Source organism: Danio rerio, chromosome 25 (assembly GCF_049306965.1).
Source record: "Danio rerio strain Tuebingen ecotype United States chromosome 25, GRCz12tu, whole genome shotgun sequence".
NCBI lineage: Eukaryota > Metazoa > Chordata > Actinopteri > Cypriniformes > Danionidae > Danio > Danio rerio.
The window spans coordinates 5314979-5330000 of NC_133200.1; the positions used below are offsets into that span (position 1 = coordinate 5314979).

The window sequence follows — 15022 nt, forward strand, 5'->3', positions numbered from 1 at the left end:
TGATTCGGTAATTTCCGCCTGCTCTCCTTCCTGTGTTGATCCCCGTCCCCACTAAAGACACTCGGAGGCCATTATCCTGCAGCCGCCTTCTTTTCTTTCGCACTCGAAGATAAAAACGCTTTGGTAAAACTGTAATCTGTTCGCGCAGGTTGAATAAGCGCTCGGTTGGATTGTTGCACGTCGTTAAATCGCGAGGGACGCGCTCCTTGCCTCGACAGCCCTTCGGACAGTTTCGGCTGATTCCGTGCGCCGCTGTTTTGAAATGGACGCGACTGAAGAACCGGCGACGAAAGAGCTCGAGCTCGGCGACGCGTCAGAGAGCGCATCTACCGGAGAGCCGGTGGGTTCGGATACCGAATCGGAGGCCGAAGTCGCCACGATGACTGTGATGGGAGAAGCGGGAACCATCGACATCACCGAATCCCTCCCGAACCCGGACGATGCCGAGACCGCATTTGCGGGTCAGTCATTGTTGCGCATGCGCAGCTGTTGATGTCGTGGTTCTAACAAGTTGATTTTTAATTAGACGGAAGATCACGTTTTGAACATGATACAGTTGATTCAGGAAGTTATTTTGTCATACATCTAGTTTTACATGGAAAATATCGTGTATAAATGTCAAAATTGTGACGTTTTTATAAAAGAGATTAAACAATGGCAGTTTATAACGTTACTAACAGAAAAGCTAAAATAACTTATGAAGCATTATGTACATTTATTTGGGTTATATTAATTTATTTATTTGACCCCTGGCGGCTATGGTAACCTATGTGAAAATATACTGTTAATATAATCTTTTTTTATTTAAAAAAGTTAGATGTAATAATGTTGTACACATTTGCATATAAAATTACACTAAAATCAGTTTCACTCTACATCAGATTAAATTAATAACCATCCAAAATCAAACAAGAAGTGCTTCATGTGTCTGTGCGCTTTGGATAAGGGATTCATAAAGATAAAGAACAAAATCATAAATTCAAAGCACTCGGAAAAATAAATGAAAAGGTAAAACAATAAATAACTATATTACAACCATCATTATCTTGATTTATTTATTAGCATGAAACGTTTTTTACGAAGTTTTTCAAATGAAACTGCTGAAATGTTCTCTTAAATTACACTTAAAGAGAAAACACTAACATGGGATTATACCACATAAAATTGCGGTATGTACAAAAATCAAACTTTTTTTAAGACTGTTAAGATTATTGTATTGTGATTTTAATCATTTTTAAATAAAACTATTAAGTATTTCTATATAATGTTTCCAAAACATATGCACATTTTTCAACATGAATATGCATAATATTAATAATAGATTTAAATGATGCAAAAAAGAAGAACAAAAACAAATATATATATATATATATATATATATATATATATATATATATATATATATATATATATATATATACATACATATATATATATATATATATATATACATATATATATACATATATATACATACATATTTATACATATATATACATACATATATATATACATGTATATACATACATATATATATATATACATATATACATATACATATATATATATATATATATACATACATACATACATACATACATATACACACACACACACACAGCTTAATTTGCTAATACAGCTATATATATATATTACAGTTAGGGCTGGGTGAATTGGCCTAATTTCAAAATCTTGATTAACTGAACATTTTACCTCGATTACGATTAATGAACGATTATTTTATTTGTTTATTTGTTTAATTTTTTTGTCCTCTCATCAACTCTACCAAGCTGACCAATCACACAGCTTGTGCTATGCGTCGTCGCAACATGTAGTTACAGTAAGTTTTTTTTGAGAGGTCGGCATTAGTCACTGCAAGGGGTATGCGACCACGCGAAGGCAGCGTCAGACCGTCCACTGCGATCAACGCAGAAGTGTAAACAGAGCTCATGTGACTCTGTAGGGAAAGTATTTGAAAAAAACTGACCTGGACAAATTACATTGATTATAGGCTCTGAATGTCGATTTCGATCACTTTTCGATTAATCGCCCAGCCTTAATTACAGTAATATGGTTTTGTCATGATGAAAAATGCTTGTATGTTTTTAATGTGCTATCTATGTTTTAAAACGACATAAAATTTTCAACAACACTAATATCAGCGATTCATACATTTTAGCATGGTGTTAACATGTAAACCAAATGTTATTTTGCTGAACTATGCTAGCAGCATGTTAAAATCTAAAACAGGTTAACTAAATGTTAGCAACAAGTTATTGAAATAGTAAAACATGGTAGTATTGTGTTAAAACTTGCTATTAACAAACATAATAGCAATGTGCAAAACATACTAGTAACATACTATCAGCGTGTCTGCTAACACATAGCTACCACGTGCTTATAGGTTGATTTGCTGATATAACTATATATATTACAGTAATATATTTTCGACATGATAAAGTATGCTAGCAACATGTTTTTATTGTGCCATCCATGTTTTAAAACGACATCAAATTTTCAACAACGTTAATATCAGCGATTCAAACATGTTAGCATGGTGTTAAACCTGTAAAGCAAATGTTATTTTGCTGAACCATGCTAGCAGCATGCTAAAATCTAAAACAGGTCAGCTAAACGTTAGCTACAACAAGTTATCGAAATAGTAAAACATGGTAGTAGTATGTTAAAACATGCTATTAACAAACATAATAGCAATATGCAAAACATATTAGTAACATACTATCAGCGTGTCTGCTAACACATAGCTACCACGTGCTTATAGGTTGATTTGCTGATATAACTATATATATTACAGTTATATATTTTCGACATGATAAAGTATGCTAGCAACATGTTTTTATTGTGCCATCCATGTTTTAAAACGACATCAAATTTTCAACAACGTTAATATCAGCGATTCAAACATGTTAGCATGGTGTTAAACCTGTAAAGCAAATGTTATTTTGCTGAACCATGCTAGCAGCATGCTAAAATCTAAAACAGGTCAGCTAAATGTTAGCTACAACAAGTTATCAAAATAGTAAAACATGATAGTAGTGTGTTAAAACATGCTATTAACAAACATAATAGCAATGTGCAAAACATACTAGTAACATACTATCAGCGTGTCTGCTAACACATAGCTACCACGTGCTTATAGGTTGATTTGCTGATATAACTATATATATTACAGTAATATATTTTCGACATGATAAAGTATGCTAGCAACATGTTTTTATTGTGCCATCCATGTTTTAAAACGACATCAAATTTTCAACAACGTTAATATCAGCGATTCAAACATGTTAGCATGGTGTTAAACCTGTAAAGCAAATGTTATTTTGCTGAACCATGCTAGCAGCATGCTAAAATCTAAAACAGGTCAGCTAAATGTTAGCTACAACAAGTTATTGAAATAGTAAAACATGGTAGTAGTGTGTTAAAACATGCTATTAACAAACATAATAGCAACGTGCAAAACATACTAGTAACATACTATCAGCGTGTCTGCTAACACATAGCTACCACGTGCTTATAGGTTGATTTGCTGATATAACTATATATATTACAGTAATATATTTTCGACATGATAAAGTATGCTAGCAACATGTTTTTATTGTGCCATCCATGTTTTAAAACGACATCAAATTTTCAACAACGTTAATATCAGCGATTCAAACATGTTAGCATGGTGTTAAACCTGTAAAGCAAATGTTATTTTGCTGAACCATGCTAGCAGCATGCTAAAATCTAAAACAGGTCAGCTAAACGTTAGCTACAACAAGTTATCGAAATAGTAAAACATGGTAGTAGTATGTTAAAACATGCTATTAACAAACATAATAGCAATATGCAAAACATATTAGTAACATACTATCAGCGTGTCTGCTAACACATAGCTACCACGTGCTTATAGGTTGATTTGCTGATATAACTATATATATTACAGTAATATATTTTCGACATGATAAAGTATGCTAGCAACATGTTTTTATTGTGCCATCCATGTTTTAAAACGACATCAAATTTTCAACAACGTTAATATCAGCGATTCAAACATGTTAGCATGGTGTTAAACCTGTAAAGCAAATGTTATTTTGCTGAACCATGCTAGCAGCATGCTAAAATCTAAAACAGGTCAGCTAAATGTTAGCTACAACAAGTTATCAAAATAGTAAAACATGATAGTAGTGTGTTAAAACATGCTATTAACAAACATAATAGCAATGTGCAAAACATACTAGTAACATACTATCAGCGTGTCTGCTAACACATAGCTACCACGTGCTTATAGGTTGATTTGCTGATATAACTATATATATTACAGTAATATATTTTCGACATGATAAAGTATGCTAGCAACATGTTTTTATTGTGCCATCCATGTTTTAAAACGACATCAAATTTTCAACAACGTTAATATCAGCGATTCAAACATGTTAGCATGGTGTTAAACCTGTAAAGCAAATGTTATTTTGCTGAACCATGCTAGCAGCATGCTAAAATCTAAAACAGGTCAGCTAAATGTTAGCTACAACAAGTTATTGAAATAGTAAAACATGGTAGTAGTGTGTTAAAACATGCTATTAACAAACATAATAGCAACGTGCGAAACATACTAGTAACATACTATCAGCGTGTCTGCTAACACATAGCTACCACGCGCTTATAGGTTGATTTGCTGATACAACTTTATATATTGCAGTAATATATTTTCGACATGATAAAGTATGCTAGCAACATGTTTTTATTGTGCCATCCATGTTTTAAAACGACATCAAATTTTCAACAACGTTAATATCAGCGATTCAAACATGTTAGCATGGTGTTAAACCTGTAAAGCAAATGTTATTTTGCTGAACCATGCTAGCAGCATGTTAAAATCTAAAACAGGTCAGCTAAATGTTAGCTACAACAAGTTATCGAAATAGTAAAACATGGTAGTAGTGTGTTAAAACATGCTATTAACAAACATAATAGCAATGTGCGAAACATACTAGTAACATACTAGCAGCTTGTCTGCTAACACATAGCTGCCACATTTCAGTTATGCGCGAGATTTATTTGATCTAACAATAAAAATATTGTAAAATATTGCACAGTAATATTATGTGATTTAAATATGTTTTCCAATTAAACATATGTTAAAATGTAATTTATCACTGTTAGTTTTTAGCATTATGACTTTTACATTTATTTTTCAGAGGTCACGGCCGTCACTGTTGGAGATGTTCAGAGTTCAGATGACTCTGTGTTTACGTCTGCAGTCGCCACAGCAACATCTATACCTGAACATGTGCTCGTAAGAATAAACAATTAAATTCATATAACAATTTCTAAGTTAAAGGTTATGAAATGTATGAAAGATTTGTGCTTTTTTTACTAAAATAAAATACATGTTTATATATATATATATATATATATATATATATATATATATATATATATATATATATATATATATATATATATGTATATATATATATAGTAGTCAACATTTAAAGTGGATCAAACTTATTGTTCTTGTGTAATTATTAATTATAATAATATAATATATTATAGGGGTTTTATAGAATTATTAGCCCTATTATGATTTATTTTTTAAATATTTCCCAAATGATGTTTAACAGAGCAAGGAAATTTTCACAGTATGTCTGATAATATTTTTTCTTCTGGAGAAAGTCTTATTTGTTTTATTTTGGCCAGAATAAAAGCAGTTTTTAATTTTGTAAAAACCATTTTAGGGATTGAATTATTAGCCCCTTTAAGCTAATTTTTTTTTTCCAAGTTAAGCCTTTAAATGTCACTTTAAGCTGTATAGAAGTGTCTTGAAAAATATCTAGTCAAATATTATTTACTGTCATCATGGCAAAGATAAAATAAATCAGTTAATAGAAATTAGTTATTAAAACTATTATGTTTACATATGTGTTGAAAAAAAATCTGCTCTCCGTTAAACAGAAATTGGGGGAAAAAATAAACAGGGGGGCGATTAATTCTGACTTCAACTGTATTTCTTCACAATTTAAAACAGTATTTTTGAATATGTTTTCTGCTGGTGATACTGTTGTCCTAAAAAATAATGTAAAAACAAAATCTTACACACCTTAGGAACAGTATAGCAGAAAATTTTGTCTCATGCCTATATTTATATGGGCGAGGCAGTGGCGCAGTAGGTAGTGCTGTCGCCTCACAGCAAGAAGGTCGCTGGGTCGCTGGTTTGAACCTCGGTTCAGTTGGCGTTTCTGTGTGGAGTTTGCATGTTCTCCCTGCCTTCGTGTCGGTTTCCTCTGGGTGCTTCGGTTTCCCTCACAAAAACATGTAGTACAGGTTAATTGGGTAGGCTAAATTGTCCAAAGTGTATGAGTGTGATAAATAAAGGGACTAAGCTGACAAGAAAATGAATGAATGAATATATAAATGTGTGTATGTATGTATGTATGTATGTATTTATACACACACACACACACACACACACATGTATATATATTTACACACAACAGGCAAGTACACTATAAAATAATTGTCATTTAAATGTTTATTTAAAAAACTATTATTTTGTATGCGATTAATCTTGATTAATTTTTGACAGCACTAATAATTAATTATAATTAATTCATTATAAATAAATAAATAATATACAGTTGAGGTCAGAATTATTAGCCCCCCTGAATTATTAGCGCCCCTGTTTATTTTTTTCCCCAATTTCTGTTTAATTGAGGGAAGATTGTTTCAGCACATTTCTAATCATAACAGTTTTAAAAACCTATTTTTAATAACTGATTTATTTTCTTTGTCATGATGACAGTAAATAATATTTTACTTGATATTTTTCAAGACACTTCTATACAGCTTGAAGTGACATTTAAAGGCTTAACTAGGTTAATTAGGTTAACTAGGCAGGTTAGGGTAATTAGGCAAGTTATTGTATAATGATGATTTGTTTTGTAGATTTTCGAAAAAAATATTAGCTTAAAGGGGCTAATAATATTGTCCCAAAATTGGTTTTTAAAATATTAAAAACTGCTTTCATTCTAGCCGAAATAAAACAAATAAGATTTTCTTCAGAAGAAAAAATATTATCAGACATACTGTGAACATTTCCTTGCTCTGATAAACATCATTTGGAAAATATAAAAAAAAAGAAAAAAAATGAAAGGGGGGCTAATAATTCTGACTTCAATTGTATACATAATTTAACCAAAATATATATTGATAATTTAGTTCATTGTAAGAAATACTGGGTAAAAAATATGAAATATTTAAATATAAAATTAATATGTGGGTCACATATTTTGAGCAGAGCAACGACATGTTGACAGTATGTTTGATAATAATTTTTCTTCTGTAGAAAGTCTTATTTTTTTATTTCGGCCAGAATCAAAGCCGTTTTTAATCTTTTAATAATCATTTTAAGGTAAAAAATTATTAGCCCCTTTAAGCTATTTTTGTTTTCGATAGTCTACAGAACAAACCATCGTTATACAAAAACCTGCCTAATTACCCTAACCTGCCTAGTTAACCTAATTAACCTAGTTAAGCCTTTAAATGATACTTTAAGCTGTATAGAAGTGTGTTGAAAAATAAAATAAATAAAAATAAATAAACGGGGGCTAATAATTCTGACTTAAACTATATGTATGTATGTATATATATATATATATATATATATATATATATATATATATATATATATATATATATATATATATATATATATATATATATATATATATAAATATATATATATATATATATATATATATATATATATATATATATATATATATATAAATATATATATATATATATATATATATATATATATATATATATATATATATATATATATATATATATATATATATATATATATATATATAATTACTATTATTATTATTATTTATTTATATTTTTTATTGTATTTGCTAAAAATGATTTCTTTTTTCCACAGTTTTAAATTCTATTGAATCTTTATTAATTCTTGGGTACTGTATGATCATCAATATATTTATATTCTATCATATAACTCATCTCACATGTCCAGAGTAATTATAGTAATATCACAGTACATGCATTCTCATTTTTGGATCAAAATGACAGCATTAAATGTAACATTTGTGCAGACGGGCAGAGCGACGCTTCAGATCGGAAACACTCTGAGTACCCAGAAGGCCACGCTGATCGTGGTTCACACTGACGGGAGCATCGTAGACGCCACAAGCCTGAAAGCCACAGGGACTCCCATGACCCCTGGTGAACTTCAGCTTTAGCATCTATAAATGTCATCAGAAATGCTGTCTTCTGAATGTGTTTGTGTGCCTCCTTCAGGTCCTCAAACTCCCAACACTCCACTCGCATCCGGACATGATAAAGACGTCTCGAAGTACAACTGGGACCCGTCGGTTTATGACAACGAGCTGCCAGTGCGCTGCAGAAACACCAGCGGCCTCCTGTACAAGAACAGACTGGGCTCAGGTACACACCACAGTGTTGGTTATCATGGTGACATGTGTCACGACCAGTCTGTGTGCATTCAGGTTTAAATCCCTGTAGGGATATGAAAATAAATTCACAGAGACACACACACTGGTTTGTTTTTTGTCAGTTGTGGGGACATTGCATAGGCTTACATTGTTTCTATATTGTACAACTGTATTTTAGCAAGAATATATCCTCATAATTCACCACATTCTTTTAAAACTTATGTCATAATTCACATTTGTGTCTTGAAATGTTACACAAACACATACACACCACTAGAGGGCGCCAGATGACTATTCATGAAGCGTTCAGACGTCAAAGCCTCTTTTTCTTCTAAAATAAGGACTTTTTTAGGCTTTTATGTGTGTAGTAGGTTCAGTAATTTTTATTTTATGATGATTAATACGTTATTTTCATTGCCTTTGAAGTGAAATAAATGAATAGGGTACTTGCTCAAGGGTAAAACCAGATGAAAAGCTGTTTACTCTCATGCACTCATCAGGATTGGCAGTAAATGTTCTTATTTTAAAGACATGGAGAGGGGAAAATGTAATCTAATGCAGTGCGTCTTGTACAATCTGAGGCCCTCTTTATATCGGATATCTCTCAGCCAGTGGAGATCGCTGACTTTTAAAGAAAACAGACCTTAAACGCGCTGATTTTGTAACTGCATACAGTTCACTGGAAGCGGTTAACCCAGGTTACTGACAAATTAAAAGTCCTTCCGCATACTTGTGCATATACCCTACATATACAGTTGAAGTCAAAATTATTAGCCCCCCTTTAAATTTTTGTTTCTATTTAAAATATTTCCCAAATGACGTTTAACAGTGCAAGGAAGTTTTCACAGTATGTCTGATAATATTTTTTCTTCTGAAGAAAGTCTTATTTGTTTTATTTCGGCTAGAATAAAAGCAGTTTTTAATCTTTTTAAAATAATATAAAGGACAAAATTATTATCTCCTTTAAGCTAATTTTATTTCTGATAGTCTAAAAAAACGTTTTATAATAACTTGCCTAATTACCCTAACCTGTCTAGTTAACCTAATTAACCTAGTTAAGCCTTTAAATGTCACTTTAAGCTGTATAGAAGTGTCTTGAAAAAATTCTAGTCAAATATTATTTACTGTCATGATGGCAAACACAAAATAAATCAGTTATTAGAGATGAGTTATTAAAACTATTATGTTTAGAAATGTTGAAAAAAAATCTGCTCTCCGTTAAACAGAAATTGGGGAAAAAATAAACAGGGGGACTAATAATTCAGGGGGGCTAATAATTCTGACTCCAACTGTATGTACATGAGGCTGAGAATTTAAAGATTATATATATATATATATATATATATATATATATATATATATATATATACATACATACATATATATATATATATATATATATATATATATATATATATATATATATGTATATGTATGTATGTATATATATATATATATATACATACATATATATATATATATATATATATATATATATATATATATATATTATATAAAATATATTAATATTTCAGACGTCACTTGGAGGCTTTTACATCTCATCTCATGTTATGTAGCATTATGTGCAGAAAAATATTATCATTATTATTATAGTTATTTGATTATGTAGCTAATAATGTAAACATTAACAAAATGTTATATATATATTAATGACTGTAAAAATAATACAAAGAAATAATAATAAAACAGGGTTTCTGCGGGGTCTTAAATCTAAAAATCCAAATTTTAGGCCTTACAGTCTTAAATCTACTGAAATGTTGTGTTGTCTTACTTTTACAAATTATTTAGTAATTTTTTGAATATTTGTACAAAATAAAAAATAATAAATTACTAAATTTATTTTATTATTAAACTATTCAAATTCATGTATAATCATGTTACATATGCTGCAGTAATATTGTTATTCTTTATGATGATATTATTATTTTTAATAATTATTTTTCTTATTGAGCATTATTGAAATATTGGTATGAAATAAAAACACTAAATGACTAAATATAAAACTATTCTGAAATAAAAACAAGTAAAATATGATGATTACAATGATGATAATAACAGTAATAATTTATCTGTAAAATGAAATGTTAAAACTTTGTGATGGATCTTTAACCTTCATCTGCAGGGGGTAAAGGTCGCTGTATCAAACACAACAATAGCTGGTACACGCCGACTGAGTTTGAGGGGATGTCAGGCAGAGCAAGCAGCAAAGACTGGAAGAGAAGCATCCGCTACGCTGGACGACCTTTACAGTGTCTCATTCAGGTCCCACACACGCGCACACATGTTGGGTTTTCAAGTTTTATGGGGACTCCCTATAGACATAATTCTTTTAAATAATTTATTTAAATATTCAAACACATTGACTTACAAATTTTGGTCCAACAAACATGTACACAACATTTAACAATAAAAAATACAATATATAAACAATACATAAGAAAGTTAAATAATAATAGACAAAAACAGTAAGTAAATTATTATAATAAAAATAATAAGTATTTAAAAATACTGACCTTCAGTTTTAGTCTAATTTAGTCTAATCCTTTTTAATTTAACTATTTATTGTAGAATTTATCTTTTTAAATAATTTAGGAAAGGTTGCCAGATATTATAGAATTATTTCTTTTTTAGGGAGAAATTAAATTAAAATTTTCCCTGTATGTAACAAAGAAATCCATATAAGCAAAAAAACAAACAAATCTAATTAGTTTATAAATGAAGTTCTGTGTAATAAAATAAAATGACACGGGGAAAAAGTATTGAACACATGAAGAAAGGAAGGTGTATTTATTTAGTGAAAGCCCAGACAGCAGCTGAAATCTCTTAGTAGTTCTTCAGCAACCCTCTGCTCTTCTTAAGTGTAAATGAATATCTGCTGCTTCAGTCCAACATCTACATTAGCAGGGTGATGAGGATGAACCCATTTCAGAAAGACAATGATCCTAAACACAGACGAGGAAACTTTCAAATGCTTTCAGAGAAAGAAAATCAAGCTGTAGAATGGCGCAGCCAATCACCTGAAACCGAATCCAGTAGACAATACAAAATAAAGCTCAGATTTAATAGACGAGACTCACAGAACCCTCAAGATTTTGACACTCTGTTGAAGTCTGTGAGCAAATCATGTGACTTCATTCTCCATATGAGAGGCGTCTTTAAAGCTGCCATCACCAAAAAAGCCTTTAATATAAAGGGTTAAATACGTTCCAGTAGTTCAGCACTTTCTCCTGGTGTCATTTCTTTATCACACAGAACTCATTTTTCAGATTGTTGTTTTGTTTATTTTTATGTTTGTATTGTTTGGGTTTTTACTAAAATCTGCTTTAATTCCATGTCAACAGCTTCTTTAGAAATATTATCCCCAGGAAAAAAACACAACGTGTTCAATACTCATTTCCCCCGCTGAGCAGCTTTCTGTTTCTAGTTTATTGATATTAACTTTTTTGCTAGTAGACTGATAAATGGACCTTTATTTAGTTTTGTACTGTTTTTAGCTATCTCAAAATCAGTAATGCCTACAACTGCAATAAGAGGATCTGAGTCTATCTTTGCTTAGACATAATGGGCCCTATCATACACCCGGCGCAGTGTGGCGCAAGGCGTGGCGCAATAGTCTTTTGGTAGTTTCAGCTTGGCGCAAGAGTCGTTTTGAGGCGTTGCGCTACGCTGTTTAAATAGCAAATGCATTAGCGCTTATATGTGCGCCCATAGGCGTTCTGGTCTAAAAAGGAAGGTGTTCTGAGGCGGACCGCTGGTGCGTTGCTATTTTGAGAAACTATGATAGATTTTTCATTAGACCAAAACTAACCCGGTCTAAACTCCAGCGCAAAGTTGCGCCTCGCTTACACACTGCTTAATACACACAAGAGAGCAATAGACAAATATCTTTACATATGAAAAAATGTAAATATTAAGGATATATATAGGATATAATAAGAATAGATTTAGAATATAAATATAAAGGATTAAAATATTACAAAACATATTATTTTCTAGCCTACATAAATATGAAAAATCACTGCTTTTATGTCTTCTTCATCTCGGGAGGCTTTTTCAGATCATTCATAACAATTTGCTTTTGTATAATGTTATTATTATTAGCAGTTTTATTTATTATATCCATATTTATATTTCTTTTATTAAAAACAAGCTTAGATTTGCCCACCAGTCAGGTTTTAGACCATATGGGGCACAGCATGTGTTTTAGGATACAACTCAGTATTTTGAGCACACTTGGTTATTATTATTAATTTATTCTTTTGCTGGAAATTAGAACTGAATTTAGAAATAGTTTTAAAACGAATATTTGCGCTTAACAAACACAATTAATTATTTATAGACTAATTGATGTCTGTGTGTAAAGGTTTCCCTATCCAAGAGCGAAAGTGAAAGTGATCCATTATCTCTCATTCTCACGCAGTAGATGCTCTGTTTAACAGTTTTCTGTAAAAAAGCTGTTAACTGTTTACTGTTTGCTTGTGAAATGCTCATTTTTTCCACTTAGACTTACTTTGCGTCCTGTAAATAGCGAATGCGCTCTTGGCGTGACGCAGCTGGCTCTTAAAGGGAATGGGAGATGAGACTCTGATTGGTTTATTCTCAAAACACACCTATAACTCATTAAGAAAATAAACTCAACCCTTTTAGACCATGTGCCATGGCGCAAGGCAGATTTCCCGTCCTTAAATTAGCAAAAACGCGTTCTGACACGCCCTAAAAGCGTTTGCGCCCTGCGCTTTGCGCTCTGCGCATGGACCGTCAAAATAGTGCTCAATAACTTTTATATATGTTTGTGTGTCTGTTTGTTTCTGATATATGTGTGTGTGTGTTCTAACAGGAGCGTATCCTGAACCCTCATGCAGCGTCCTGCACGTGTGCCGCCTGCTGTGATGATCTTTCTACAGTGAGTGACACGGTGATTCAATCTCATTAATCATAATCATACAGCTGACCTGGGTTATTGTAACTGACACCAAAATAGTAGAAGACTATGAGCCCTGTCATGCAATGTGGCGCAAGGCACAATGCAATTGCTATTTGCTATTTCACCTCGGCGCAAGGGTCATTTTGAGGTGTTGCGCCACACTGTTTCAATAGCAAATGCATTTGCTCTCAAATGTGCGCCCATAGGCGTTCTGGTCTACAAAAGCAGGCGTGTTTTGGCGCGTTGCTATCTTGAAAAACTGTAAATAGTCTGATCTTTAGACCAGAACAAAGTCGGTCTATTGTCTGGCGCAAAGTGCGCCTGGCTTACACACTACAAACAAGATGTAGAGCAATACGCAAATATCTTTACATATGAAAAAGATATAATATATTAAGGATATATATATAATAAGGATATAAAGGATATAAATATAAATGATTAAAATATTACAACACACATTAATTTCTAGCCTACAGTCATTTTAAAACCACTGCCTTCATGCTTTCTTCATCTCGGGAAGCTTTTTCAGTTCATTCAATTTGCTTTTGTGTCATGTTATTATTATTAGCAGTATTATTTATTATATCCATATTTATATAAGTTTTATTAAAAACAAGCTTGAATTTTGCTCCCCTGTCAGGTTTTAGACCATATGGGGCACAGCATGTGTATTTGGAAATAACTCAGTATTTTGAGCACACTTGGTTATTATTATTAATTTATTCGTTTGCTGGAAATTAGAACTGAATTTAGAAATAGTTTTAAAACAAATATTTGCGCTTAACAAACGAAATTAATTATTTATAGACTAATTGATGTCTGTGCGGTAAGGTTTCCCTATCCACGAGAGCAAAAGTGAAAGTGAACTTACTTTACGTCATGTTAATAGCAAATGCGCTTATGGCGCGACGCAGCTGGGTCTTAAAGGTAATGGGAGATGAGACTCTGATTGGTTTATTATTAAAACACACCTCTAACTCATTAAGAAAATAAACTCAACCCTTTTAGCCCATGCGCCACGGTGCGAAGCGGATATTCCCGTCCTTATATTAGAAAATATGGATTTTCCCTGCGCTTTCTGTTTTGCGCATGGACCATCAAAATAGAGCCCTATATGTTCAGTTGAAGTCGGAATTATTCGCTCTCCTGTGACTTTTTTTTCTTTTTTAAATATTTCCTAAATGATGTTTAGCAGATTCAGGAATTTTTCCCAGTATTTCTTATACTATTTTTTCTTCTGGAGAAAGTCTTATTTTTTTTTATTTCGGCTAGAATAAAAGCAGTTATTAATTTTTTAAAACCATTTTAAGGTCAATATTATTAGCCCCTTTAAGCAATTTTTAATAGATTTATCTGTTGAAAAAAGTAGCAATTTAAATGAGCATCTCTTCAGCGTGGCCACTGGCCAAAATAACAAACAAAAGAATCTGCAAAGTAAATAAACTAAGTAAACTGTAAGGGCCCTATCATACACCCGGCGCAATGGGGTGCAAGGCGCAGCGCAATAGTCTTTTACTACTTTAAGCTTGGCGCAAGGGTCATTTTGAGGCGTTGCGCTACGCTGTTTAAATAGCAAATGCATTTGCGC

The 15022-nt window shown here is 31.8% G+C and overlaps 1 protein-coding gene across 2 annotated transcripts in view; it reads left to right on the forward strand.

The window, feature by feature from the left end:
• Positions 1-37: 37 nt before the first annotated feature.
• deaf1 (DEAF1 transcription factor) overlaps positions 38-15022 on the forward strand; it is a 30045-nt gene continuing 15060 nt past the window's right edge. Inside the window, exons 1-6 of one of the 2 annotated variants that reach the window (XM_005174255.6) lie at positions 38-461; positions 5205-5302; positions 8127-8256; positions 8332-8478; positions 10630-10769; positions 13345-13422. In XM_005174255.6, the coding sequence (XP_005174312.1) occupies positions 263-461; positions 5205-5302; positions 8127-8256; positions 8332-8478; positions 10630-10769; positions 13345-13422 (792 nt within the window). In that variant the 5' untranslated portion in view covers positions 38-262. The remainder of the gene's footprint in view (positions 462-5204; positions 5303-8126; positions 8257-8331; positions 8479-10629; positions 10770-13344; positions 13423-15022) is intronic. The other variant, NM_001130779.1, reaches the window with a different exon arrangement.